Raw genomic sequence first — 14633 nt, forward strand, 5'->3', positions numbered from 1 at the left:
AAAGTCTTTAAAGGACCATCGTCGTCAATGAACATCAGAATAACAATGACTGCCAATAAAACATTGACAAGCTGCAAACGGTGAAGATGAATCCTGCTATAAAGAGAGACAATCAAGCTTTAAAAGGATGATAATAGTCTTTATGGGCAGTTAGGAAACTAAATGATAGAAACTAAATGATATAGTGTCGATTTATTGTAAGCACCTACAACGAAACAATCGACAATAAATAAGAAGTAGCAGGACAGAGATGCAAGAAACAATAATTGTGTGCAATGAATCATCATTTATTTAAGGGTTATTTCACCCAAAAATTAAAATAACGTAATTTATTACTCGCCCTCATGTCTTTCCACACCCGTAAGACCTCCTTCGGAACACAAATGAAGATATTGTTGATGAAATCCAATGTCTCAGTGAGGCCTCTATCGAGAGGAAAGCCATTCAAACTCTCAAGGTCCATAAAGGTACTAAAAACATATTTAAATCAGTTAATTTGAGTTCAGTGGTTATATCTTAATATTATAAAGCGACAAGAATACTTTCTGTGCACCCAAAAAACAAAACAAAATTATGACAATATGGGCCGATTTCAAAACACTGATTTGGAGCTTTTCGAATCGAATCAGTGAATCGGAGTGCCAAAGTCACGTGATTTCAGCAGTTTAGCCGTTTGAGATCAGAATCAAATTCGAAACAAAATCGGCAATCGGCCCATACAGATATTGGAGTGGGGGTTCAATCTTCAACTGGCTGGCGGCAGCAGCCACTGACAGGTCACATGACCTGGTGGCAGCTGCCAGTCTGATTCTGGCAGGTCACGTGACCTGCCAGTGGCGCAGGTGGCAGCTGCCAGTCTTGATTCTGGCAGGTCTGTCAGCGGTGGCTGGCAGAGTGTAACGCGTTCCTTATTTCTATCGTTGCATGGAAATACATAATTGTATTATTATTAATATAATCTTATGACTCTATTCTTTTGTATAATTCACGTTTTAGATGGGTTTATCTCAATTAAAGCAGTAAAATGACCGTGATCTCAACTGGTGGAAAATGACGCTCAGCCCAGCCAGCCACTGCTGAGACGCGAGTATAACGCGCTCTCTAATCACTTTCGCTGCATGGAAATACATAATTTTATTATTATTAATACAGCTAATCTTATGACTATATTCTGTTGTATGGTTGGCGTTTCAGATGGGTTTACCTCAAATATATATACAATCTACTTAATGCTTTCTGTCCTCTGATTGACAGTACATAGCCTACATATGAAGTAGGCCTATGTGTAAGGCAAAAATGTACTGTACTGAAGCAACTTGATTATTCATATTTATACACAATTTTTAATGCTAAAAATTATTATTACTAATAAACTACTTTTTTCGTGTTAATGTAAGTGTCAAATATAACACAGCATGCTTTCGGGGAACATTATATTATGATTGATTTTCAAAAAATTGAGCTATAAAAGCCTGATGTATAAATATGATGCTCAACAACAAAAACATGCACATACTTTTGAGTATCATATTTCATACACACATGCACTGGGACTCGTGATTTTTATTTATACTGTACAAACTGTACATCCTCCCATATATATATATATATATATATATATATATATATATATATATATATATATATATATATATATATAAAATGAGAAATGGACAAATAAATGTTACCCAAACGCCTGTTGTTTACATTAGCATTAAAAAATGTAAACATGTATTTTATTATTTTTAACATTAAAAAAAGAGGCATGAATAATTAGGTAAATCAAAGTTGCTGCATTCCACAAATTTTTTATCTTACACTTACTTACAAGCTAACACTCAACAACAACTTTCTAAACATGCAAATCCCCTCCAAATATTGTAAATATGTGAAACATATTTGTGAAACAAGTTTTCTCAGAAGGTGAGCAGATTTACAGGTGGTCATGTTGCTTATGCTGCCCGTGACCTTAAAAGAAATGAACAAAGTCAATGTATCTAAATATTTACTTCAAACACACCTTTTTAAAATGAAATCAAGAAATGAGACCTAAACTTCCCCACAGCCGCTAAAATTATTGTATCCAGATTTAGGATTAATGTTGAGAAAGGGTCGTATTATTAGAATAATTCAAGTTTTAATTGCCATTTTTATGCTATATATTATTGCATAACTCGTGTTATTACAAAACATAAAATCGTCACAACTATTAGCAGTATGCATACAAATTAGAATGATTTCTTTGGAATGACAGGCAACAGTGGCTGGATGGTTGAGCGTCCAGCGAAGCATATAGCAACCAGTTGAGATCACGGTCATTTTACTGCTTTAATTGAGATCAACCCATCTAAAACGTCCACCATACAAAAGAATAGAGTCATAATATGATATTAATAATAATAAAATTATGTATTTTCATGCAGCGAGAGTGATTAAAGAGCGCGTTATACTCGCGTCTCAGCAGTGGCTGGCTGGGCTGAGCGTCATTTTCCACCAGTTGAGATCACGGTCATTTTACTGCTTTAATTGAGATAAACCCATCTAAAACGTGAATTATACAAAAGAATATAGTCATAATGTTATATTATTAATAATACAATTATGTATTTCCATGCAGCGACAGAGATATAGGGAACGTGTTATACTCTGCCAGCCACCAGAACCTCTGACAGACCTCCCATAATCAGACTGGCAGCTGCCACCAGCGCCAATGGCAGGTCACGTGACCTGCCAGAATCAGACTGGCAGCTGCCACCAGGTCACGTGACCTGTCAGTGGCTGCTACCGCCAGCCAGCACAAGATTGAACCCCTACTGAGATCTTGTTGAAAAGTCGTTTTGTTTTTTGGCCTGTTGATTATCGGAGCAATCGTGTAATGATTATATTCACCAACAGAGGGGGCTATGCAGCTACACTGCTACACTTGGTCGCGCGCACGCCGCTGTTCATGAAGAACAGTCAATATCAAAATAAACATCGTTATTGGCCTCAATATCGGCCCTCGGTATCATGCTAACTATTCATGTAAAACTAAAGTAATACTGTTTGTATGTGTTTTATAACAGGGCCTCAACAGGGTGTGGGATTGTTTTGCACAATTTTAAACGTCCACAAATGTTCCGTAGTCATAATGCAGCAATTTTCACACATACAATAACGTGGTGAAGGTACACTCAGATAAATAAATAAATAAAATAAAGTAAAATAAATAATACAATTGCAACTTAATTTGTGCTTAAAATTAGTCTAAAAATGCAAAATAATAGTTACAAATAATTTAAACTTAAAAGTTTTAACTTAAGTTTTTAACTTAAACGTTAAAAAGTTGTAAACTCTGTATACAGTATAAACAGCTTGTGAAAATGAAAATATTAAATTGAATAATGAATGTTAAAAAAATGTTAAATGCCATTTTATTTTATTTATCTTATATTTATGTTGTTTTAGGCCTAGTAATGTGCTTTTGTAAAGTCATACTTCTGTTCTAACATACTGTTTTGAATTGCTTTTGCAGCAGTTACTCTGAATAGTGTAATAGTTTTTTTGGTGAACTGTATATTAAAACCAGACCAAAAATCCTAATAATCAAACTAAATCCTAATAATTATGTAATAGTATAAGGAACCCACAGCAATTAAAATAATAATAATGAAAAAAAAAAACATTAACAAATATTGTCCCGGTTTTTCAATTAATATATAATAAAAAAGAGATTTCTATGATATTTTGACCACTCAAATAGGAAATGATCCTGGTTTCCATTTCAGAAATCTGGTCACCTTAGTGTAGAACGACATGAAGGTGAGTAATACATGACATTATTTTAATTTTTGGGTGAACTAACCCTTTAAACTTTTATTTTGACATGATCGATGACCACGCGAGGTTAGAGTGCATGAAAACACACACGTGGTTTGTCTTGTCAGATCTATTTTAAAATACCCGCTAGTAGTTTCGTCCATTCTTTTATTCAGTGTTTTAGACACGCATGTTTTAGTTAATATTAAAACTGATCAATATATTGAGCTGGTAAGAGCCTCTAGATACCGATGTTTATTTTATAGTTTGCCAGCTTCAAACTGCATTTAAACAAATTGTTTATGAACCCACATTAAGCAAAATACAGATCAGACCCAGGCACCGCTGGGCTTGTCGTGGTGATATAATACAAACCTAGTTGATATGACAGCACAGCAATGAATATTTTAGTAATAACAAGCCTGTAATAATTTAATAACAGTAGGACTTTCGATTATATTTTAAAGAAGGATGGAATATTTGCCGGACTCTAACACCAGATATAAAGATGTGGACTACTGGAATGAGCGGTACCGGACAGAGGAGAGCTTCGAGTGGTTCGGAGACTTCACTAAATTTGAACATCTTCTCAAACAGCATGTGGGAACTGAAGAAAACGTTCTGATGCTGGGTAAGTTAGACGCTTCAATACAAAAACTACTTTTACCATTTGAAATATTCAATATTCATTTTATTGTGCATATTACTTATGATCAGCAGGGGGCGCTAGTGCACTTTGGTCACTGTGCAATCCAAAAACACTGGTGCTGTTGGGTGAATAGGAATGTTTGCAATCCCCCATTCTGACATTTTTCCCTCAAAATTGTGATATAAACTCACAATTGCAAGTTATAAAGTCCGAACTGGGATAAAAAGTCAGAATTGTGAAATAAAAACGATATAGGCTATGTTTAAAAGTTATCTATGTAAAATATTATAGTTTTAAATATTATTTCATGCTGTAACTGCTATGTATGTATGCCCCCTATGAACTGCATATGGTGAATATTATTTAGACTTACTGTTTACATGAAATTCAAGCTTTAATAGTAGAGTAATTATTGCAGGTTTCATCGGTCTGTGACTTTCAATATATATGTTTGCATTTAGCGTGTCTTCAACAATAGTATTCTATAAAAATGAAGACTGTATTTTTTGCATTCCGATTCTGACATCCAAAGGCACAACAAAACATTTTTCTCTTATTCTGTGGATTTTGCCCATATTCCACCACTTGTTACTGCTATTTTTCTGTCACCACTATGCGCATGTGACTGCAAGTGATGTAACTGTGATGCCTGGTCCAAATGAGTCCATAGGAAGACAGAACACAGTGAGCGCAGTGCTACATAAGGTTTATAGGGGGAAAAAGGCTATCGCAACTTCCCTTTTGTTCTTATATTCTAGTAATTCTAATCCATCCTAATATCGGTTATTCAGCAAATGCTTGACAGTACAGTTCCTACAGGGACGTCCCTCTTTTGGGTATCCTGGGATCATGTTACTTGCTCAAGGGCATGTTGTTTATGCCGGAACTCCTTCCAGGGTTTTGAACCTATGACCATATGCTTGCTCTTCCAGGTTTTTAAAAGCACGTAACCCCAGGAACCTAAAAATATGAAGAAAACTTGATTACAAAAAATGATCTCCTAACATTTGGTTGGCCTAGGTTTCTTGATACATTTTCAACATTTATACTCCCAGATGTGTTATTTAAGGAAAAAAAGTCAGGTAGAAAAAAAAAATTATTTGTGTTGAACATTCTGCAGGATAGTCTGGTAACAGTAGTCTTTCGAGTTACTGCAGCGTTGTAGTCCGACTCAAGGGGGCAGTGTTGCTCAACTCACTCACAATATGGATTATATATTCAGCTGGTGCTGTGTTGGAGATGAGTGTGGACCTCTGACATGCTCTCTGAGCTCCAGATCTGTTCTTCAACGCAATGACACAAGTTCCCATCCCCCAGGGGCTGCTTCAGCTATATCTCAATCTAATTACCAACACTTAAAGTGGCATAATAAAAGCACATTAGTTTAGGGGCTAGTGTAGGTCAATTTGAGCTTAAAGGGTTAGTTCACCCAAAAATGAAAATTCTGTCATTTATTACTCGCCCTCATGCTGTTCCACACCCGTAAGACCTTCATTAATCTTCGGAATGCAAATGTTGTTGAAATCACAGGGCTCCGTGAGTCCTGCATAGGGAGCAATGACATTTCCTCTCTCAAGATCCATAAAGGTACTAAAAACATATTTAAATCAGTTCATGTGAGTACAGTGGTTCAATATTAATATTAGAAAGCGACGAGAATATTTTTGGTACAGCAAAACCCCCCCCAAAAACGACTTATATAGTGATGGCCGATTTCAAAACACTGCTTCAGGAAGCTTCGGATCATTATGAATCAGCGTGTCGAATCAGCGAAGGACTTACAGGTGTGGAATGACATGAGGGTGAGTAATAAATTACATTATTTTCATTTTTGGGTGAAATAACCCTTTAATTTCATGCAGCTTATAGAGTATGGATCAATGAAATGTGTTCCTAACCTAGCATTTAAAAACCAGTGTGTAACCTTGGAATTGTAATGCTGTGTTTTAGTCTGATGTGGGTAGATTCTGGTTAGTTAGATCAGGGGTTTTCAATCGTTTAGATTCCACGGACCCCCAAATATGATTTTCACAGAACTCAGATTATCCTCAAATTTAGGCAACGCCAATTATGTGTTTTTATGTATAAAGACCAAATGAATAGTGTGAAAATTAATATTATAAATGTATATAATTTTATGTAGAAAATATTTAGTATCATGTTGCATCATTGCATTTTCTGCTCATTATAGTACTGTACTGTTAGATTATTTATTTTATTTTTTTAATCTATTTTAATACTTATTTTAGTCAAATTTATTCATTTTTTTATTTATTTTAATACATTATTAATTTATTTTATTCACAATTGTATGTATATTAATCATTTTTTCAAATCAAAATGTTTTATTTAAATTAATTTATTTGAATCGTTTTTTCTTTTAAATGTATTTCTTTTCAAATGTATTTAAATCATGTTTTATTTATTTATTTAAAATGTATTTATATTAGTTTAATCTTATTTTTGTATTATAGATTTATTTTTTTACACAGTTTTTCTCTAAAATTTTCCCTGGACCCCTTATCACTTCCTTGTGACCCCTGAGTTAGTTGTTCGACTTTCCCAAATGAAATCAAAAATCATTATTTACAAATGAAAAGCATTGAGTGTTTGATAAATGTTGTATAAATGCTTTTTGGAATACTTATACATGAATACATGTTTAAAGAAAAAAATAGGATTTGATTTCATCGGCTCAGTGAGGAAACACCGTTCTTCTGTTCTGTTTGTTTGTCTCTCTTTCATTCTCTCTCCCCACACAGACACCCTTTCTGCACCCACATCATGTTCCCTCTGCAGTCCACCCTCACAAACACAACACGCTCTGTGTGACCTTTCTCAAACGGGGAACGGGGCGAGGAGTTCTTGCGCACACCCTTCTCTCATGTGCTTCACTTGTGACCTCTGACACTATTAACATAATGTCTTTTCTTTATGTAAAGCACCACTCTTTTACCTCTAAATTGCTGCTGAATTGAATATTCTATGTCACTTCTTTGTTCATTTTATGGTTATAAAATGTTTATTCTCCATCCAGCTCTTTTTTCTTACTCTAAATTGTTGCTGAATAGCTTGGGATTGTGTTATATTGTGTTATCTTTGGTAATGAAATGTCCTCTCTCTCTCCACCCATCTCTTGTGTGTGTATAGTGTCTAACGGATCAGGGTAGAATTAGACCGCTTATTTAATTTTTCAATGCTCAAGGATACTACTCTCTTAGAACTGCCACAGCAACATTTGTGTCCTCCCTTACCCATAATGCACTGGCTCAGGGCAGATTCCTGAGCAGGCTGTTAAGGCTGTAGTGTGTCTCAAGTTTCTGTGGTTGTGTAACGGTTTGTTGCATGAGGAGAAGTGAATTCCCCTCAGTTAACATTAGCAGATTTTGTCACAGGTAGAGGCAGATCCCATCATGCTTTTCATCTGTATGTGTACATGAAACATAGAATATGTGTACATGAAACATAGATAATAAACTAGATCTTATTTGCTCTGTTAAAATAAGAGTTTGATGTATACTATAGATATAGACTTACCTCCTGGTCCACACAGAACATTAATGGAAACAAAGCTGCAAAAATGGCCCATTCATAAATGATCATGGCTATGATGGCACAACCATCATTACATTTGCATATCAATGTCTGTTCAGCAATTTGGCTCGCCCTGATGAACGACGTGTAAACTGTGCTAGCATGTGCAGGTTTTTTGATCTTAACAGATGTCATGTAGTTTTAAAGATAGCAAAAATAGTGAGGGGGTGGAAATGGTCATGAAATGGTCATTTTTGTTCAAGAAACCTTAATTCATGGCCTGATTAAACTGTATGCAAGAATGGTCACCTGTGTAAGTGATTAAGAAATTGTTTAGCACTCATTGTACTTCAGTAATGTGACCAAAACTACCGTTCAAAAGTTTTTTTTTTAAGTCTCTTGTGTTTACCAATGCTTTAAAGTGTTAGTTCACACAAAAATGAAATTTCTGTTAAGTACTCACACATTCAAACCTGTAAGACCTTCGTTCATCTTCAGAACACAAATTCTGATATTTTTGATGAAATCCAAGAGGTTTCTGTACCAAACACAGGCAGCAATGTCACTTTTCAAGGCCCAGAAAGCTAGCAAAGACGTCATTAAAATAGTCCATGTGAAAGAATACTCTTTGTGTGCAAAAATAAAACATAAATAACGACTTTATTCAACAATTTCTTCTCTTCCCTGTCATTCTTCTACGCTGTTTACATTGTAGAGACAGTGCAGCACTTCCGGGTTCCGAGCATAAACAACATCTGCAATGTTATGATGCTCAAAGTTCAATGCAAAGGGAGATGTTTTCTTTTAAAGAATTCCCTGTTTAAGTACTACAACAAATGGCTGGTAGGAACTAAAAACCCGATTCCAAAAAAGTTGGGACACCGTACAAATTGTGAATAAAAAAAAAGGAATGCAATAATTTACAAATCTCATAAACTTATATTTTATTCACAATAGAATATAGATGACATATCAAATGTTGAAAGTGAGACATTTTAAAATCTCATGCCAAATACTGGCTCATTTTGGATATCATGAGAGCTACACATTCCAAAAAAGTTGGGACAGGTAGCAATAAGAGGCCGGAAAAGTTAAATGTACATATAAGGAACAGCTAGAGGACCAGTTTGCAACTTATTAGGTCAACTGGCAACATGATTGGGTATAAAAAGAGCCTCTCAGAGTGGCAGTGTCTCTCAGAAGTCAAGATGGGCAGAGGATCACCAATTTCCCCAAATGCTGCGGCGAAAAATAGTGGAGCAGTATCAGAAAGGAGTTTCTCAGAGAAAAATTGCAAAGAGTTTGAAGTTATCATCATCTGCAGTGCATAATATCATCCAAAGATTCAGAGAATCTGGAACAATCTCTGTGAGTAATGGGTCAAGGGCGGAAAACCATACTGGATGCCCGTGATCTTTGGGCCCTTAGACGGCACTGCATCACATACAGGAATGCTATTGTAATGGAAATCACAACATGGGCTCAGGAATACTTCCAGAAAACATTGTCAGTGAACACAATCCACCGTGCCATTCGTCGTTGCCGGCTAAAACTCTATAGGTAAAGAAAAAAGCCATATCTAAACATGATCCAGAAGCGCAGGTGTTTTCTCTGGGCCAAGGCTCTTTTAAAATGGACTGGCAAAGTGGAAAACTGTTCTGTGGTCAGACAAATCAAAATTTGAAGTTCTTTTTGGAAAACTGGTGCGCCATGTCATCCGAACTAAAGAGGACAAGGACAACCCAAGTTGTTATCAGTGCTCAGTTCAGAAGCCTGCATCTCTGATGGTATGGGGTTGCATGAGTGTGTGTGGCATGGGCAGCTTACACATCTGGAAAGGCACCATCAATGCTGAAAGGTATATCCAAGTTCTAGAACAACATATGCTCCCATCCAGATGTCGTCTCTTTCAGGGAAGACCTTGCATTTTCCAACATGACAATGCCAGACCACATACTGCATCAATTACAACATCATGGCTGCGTAGAAGAAGGATCCGGGTACTGAAATGGCCAGCCTGCAGTCCAGATCTTTCACCCATAGAAAACATTCGGTGCATCATAAAGAGGAAGATGAGACAAAGAAGACCTAAGACAGTTGAGCAACTAGAAGCCTGTATTAGACAAGAATGGGACAACATTCCTATTCCTAAACTTGAGCAACTTGTCTCGTCAGTCTGCAGACATTTGCAGACTATTATAAAAAGAAGAGGGGATGCCACACAGTGGTAAACATGGCCTTTTCCCAACTTTTTTGAGATGTGTTGATGCCATGAAATTTAAAATCAACTTATTTTTCCCTTAAAATTATACATTTTCTCAGTTTAAACATTTGATATGTCATCTACGTTGTATTCTGAATAAAATATTGAAATGTGAAACTTCCACATCATTGCATTCTGTTTTTATTCACAATTTCTACAGTGTCCCAACTTTTTTGGAATCGGGTTTGTACAACAATCTTCTTCCCAGGTTAGTGACATCACTAACCCTAAATTTTACATAAACCCTGACCCAGAAAGCACGCCACTAAAGGGGTGAGGCCATGTTGGGCTGCTTTAGAGAAGTTTTTCTAGTTGAGTGTTGTTGCCAAACCATTTAACATGGCAGTCGATGAGTTGAATCAACTCCACAGCAACTACATAAATGTATCTATTAACCATTTAGAAACATCCAATTGCAAGTTTTAACTTCTTCATCTGAGTCTCTACATCAGTGTCGGACTCCGGCTTGAACAATGTAAGGCTGAACACAGTTCGGCTGCGTGAGATTTTCCAGCTTTGTTGTTGTAGAGCAACCGAAGCACGGTTAAAGCTCCACCATCATTTGGAAAGTGGCCGGGAGCAGCAGCTCACTTGCATTTAAAGGGACATGCACAAAAATGGCGCGTTTTTACTCACACCCAAATAGTGTCAAATTTGACAAGCTATAATAAATGATCTGTGGGGTATTTTGAGCTGAAACTTCACAGACACATTCTGGGGACACCAGAGACTTATATTACATCTTGTAAAAGGGGCATTATATGTCCCCTTTAAAGGGATAGTTCACCCGAAAATAAAAACCTTTCATTTACTTTCTCTAATGTCATTGCAAACCTGTATGCATTTTTGTCTTTTTCTGCAGAATGCAAAAAGATGATAGTTTAAAAAATGTCCTATGCTGAATTTGGAATTGCATACTAGTGTACTGCTACTTTTACATGATCTTTCTATGACACAAATAGTAAGAGTTGTATGCTAGTACGTGGTTCTAAAATTACCATTTGTGATTTATTTTTATTTTTTTTGTCTTTAAAATGAAAGTAAATGGGGTCCAACACTGTTTTGGATAAAAACAGTTCTCTCAAAAACATTCTTTCAAAAATATATTATTTTTGTTCTGCAGAAGAATGAAAGTCACAGGTTTGGAATGCCATGACTCCAAGAGGGTGAGTGAATGATGACAGAATTGTAATTTTTGGTTGAATTATCTCTAATTGTTAGTTAGGTCATTTGAAATTAATATCAGTCTGTGTTTTTACAAACTGAGCGATGAGTAAATATAATTTTCTGTGGTATTTGCCAGTATGCTGTTGATAGATTTGTATTAATCCTGGAGCATTCATTTAATGTTGTTTATCCATGTGTATTTCTAGTAGGTCTTCTCAAGTGTTTTTCTTTCCACTCAGTCAGTCATTGCTGACAGAATGGAAAGAGCAAAGATAGAGGAGGGAGGCGATAGGGTGGTCTTTGAAGTGCCTGTGGCAGCTCATTCCAGTGAACCATCAGCAGGGTCCCCCTGTGCATACTCCTTTCTCGGTTGTTATTGGTTTCACTGCTGAACCTCACTACATTGAACAAGCTAACAAAGAAGGAGAGATACATTCAAGTATCCTTTGTTGTGCGTCAGAACAATCACATTTCATCTTCAGTGAAATCCTGAAGAGTTTGAGGCAATTGAGTTTTGAATGAACCATCTTGAATAGAGAAATCATGAGTCACTATTGGTCAGAATGAGTGTGAGTCAGTGCACTCGCTTCACACTGCAAGTGTCGTCTCTTTTTTTCACTCTCTGCATTCATTACCCCCAGAGACGCGTAACGTGTTCTTGAACCCAGACTGCGGAGCAAGACCCGCGGTCTAGATGTGCTACGGCTGTGTTAAAGATGCATCACTTCACTTTATGAATGAATGAATGAATCAGTGAAGGGATGAATGAAAGAAAGAGCAAATGAATGAACGGTGGGGGAGGGAAGGCTGCAGTGTTATGCGGTATCCACTTGGCCCCGCCTATCTTTATTTGTTCTTCCTTCCTCTCCCCCAGCCGTCTGATTGGCTGAGAGGATTCAATGCTGCTGGAAGGTACTGCAGTCATGTGGGGGTTACCCCCTCCCTCCCCACCACAACCTCTGCAGTTTATGAATGAAAGTTGGAAAAATTGAATGAAGAAATGGGTTGCATGTGAGCGAATTGTGTGTGCTCACCCAGTCTTGTGCTCAATTGAGAATATCTGTCTTGTTTTGGTTATTTACATGTATTTTATATGCATACTGTACATTTATGAGAATATAGTGTGTTTTACTATAATTTTGTAAGTGATATTATAAAAAAATTGCATGTTTTGTAGTTAGTGTAGTTTTGTAGTAGTGTTCACTACCGTTTGAAAAATTGGGGTCATTAAGATTTTTTCTTAATATATTTGTCAATTCTGCTCAATTATTTTTATCAAAATACAGTAATATTGTGGAATAGTATTACAAATTAAAAATAACCAATGATATATTTTAATATATAATTTGTTATATAGCTGAAATTTCAGCAGCCATTTCCAGTCTTCAGTAACACTTGATCCTTCAGAAATTATTCTAATATGCTGAATATCTTATCTTAGTTTTGCATACAGTATAAGCATAAAATGCAATTTGCTATATTCGTGGGTATGATTTTTCTAAAAATGTGTTTTATATTTTAAAGAGCGTGCGCAAATATTTTTACATTTTGGACCTTGTTTTGTGTAGGTTATATTTATGTGTTTCGTATTATGCATGAGTGTGATCTTATAGAAATGCGCATATGCATTATGTGACCTTGTGAAAATTTGGATTTGTGTGTTGGAAATGTGTTGCTTATTTGTTTGCGGATCAGGGAGAATTCCTCTCGTTCTCTCTCTTTCTTCCTCTCTTTGTGACTCGTGTCTGGAATATTAACTGGGTTACCCGGGCAACAGGGCTCGGATGATAGATGGGCTCTCCTCCGATAAATGGGGCAGTGGATGCACGTGAAAGAAAACTGTTTGTGTATGTGATTTATGAAAGGGTCTGAGTTAAACCCTGTACCTGGTAAACACACACCAGAGATGTGCGGATCAGCTCTAACGTCACCCGAATCCACTGTTAAAAAATAAATCATCCAAACGCCACCCACCCAAACCTATGAATTTCTCAGATTTAGATATCTGCACCTGACCCACACCAGATCGTCACATTACAATTACTCTAATTCTAATGCTGCATCAAAATCAAATACTTCCCTACTATATAGCATGCGAAAAACAGTACGCCAATAGTGTGTCCGAATACATAGTATTCGAAAAACAGTAGGCGAAAAGTACCCGGATGACCTACTACTTCCAGCGAGATTCTGAAATGTGCATACAGTGGACACTTTACTATCCCGTGAGGCCAAGGGAGGGGATTTATGAATGGAGGTGAAGCGTCGCAACTGATCCTGGTAGGTCATATGATAAGTATAACATGGCGGACATAGTACTCCAGATTTCATTCATACTATGCACGTTCATACTATATAAAATTAGGGTTGCAAAATTCCAGGAATTTTCAAAGGTGGAAACTTTCCATGGAAATTAATGGGAATTAACGGGAATTAAAGGGAACAAACTGGAAATTTGCAAAACTGCAGGTTAACCTATAACGGGGAACTTAAATGTAGTTGAAATCTTGCAGCATAATCTTGGTTTGAAAGAAAAATTCTTGAAAAATTACACTAATCTAATAATTCAGTGTACATACATTTGTGGTCAAGTATAATGTCTTATAAAAATAAAAAAAAAAGACATCCTTGAGTACTGCTCTATGCTCAAACATTTTTCTGATGTAAAATTCATGTGACAGAAAACTGAATAAGCCAAGTGCACACTATAGTACAAGACTGAACCTCACTGGTCACATTAACTGGATAACTAGTCTGTGACTAGTTATACAGTCACAGACTGTATAACCCAAAAAGGGGGAAAAAAAGCCTCTGATTGTTGTTAACTTGCTACTAACCTTTATCTCAGAACTAATTTCACTTATTTAGTCATTTAGCCAACTGGCACCAAGGTCTTAAATGTGTGAAGTCTATTCACCTCAGTTTCAGCAGTTACCTATAGCCAATAGATCCCCAAAACCACATGATTAATGCTAGGTACAGTTAAAGGTGTTATTTTTAAAATTTGTATTAGTTTGCATGCATGTCTGCTTATGACAAAACAAAATGTTTCTGTTTGTATATGATAACATGTATAAATTACCCCACATTTCTAGTTAATCCCCTCTAATTCCTACATTTTTGTTAAGTGTTCAACCTGGAATATTCCCAAAACTTCCAATAGAAAGTTTCCAGAAATTTACTGGAAATTTTCTGCCCCTTTGCAACCCTGTAGGATGTAGG

General features: G+C 36.3%; 1 protein-coding gene across 4 annotated transcripts in view; it reads left to right on the top strand.

The window, feature by feature from the left end:
- Positions 1-3918: 3918 nt before the first annotated feature.
- Positions 3919-14633, top strand: part of ece2a (endothelin converting enzyme 2a) — a 139075-nt gene continuing 128360 nt past the window's right edge. For 3 of the 4 annotated variants that reach the window (XM_067362629.1, XM_067362626.1, XM_067362628.1), the window contains exons 1-2: positions 3919-4029; positions 4266-4429. In XM_067362629.1, coding sequence (XP_067218730.1) covers positions 4270-4429 — 160 coding nt within the window. In that variant the 5' untranslated portion in view covers positions 3919-4029; positions 4266-4269. Of the gene's footprint in view, positions 4030-4147; positions 4430-14633 lie in introns of those variants that run through there. The other variant, XM_067362627.1, reaches the window with a different exon arrangement.

Source organism: Chanodichthys erythropterus, chromosome 16 (genome assembly GCF_024489055.1).
Source record: "Chanodichthys erythropterus isolate Z2021 chromosome 16, ASM2448905v1, whole genome shotgun sequence".
NCBI classification, from domain to species: Eukaryota; Metazoa; Chordata; class Actinopteri; order Cypriniformes; family Xenocyprididae; genus Chanodichthys; species Chanodichthys erythropterus.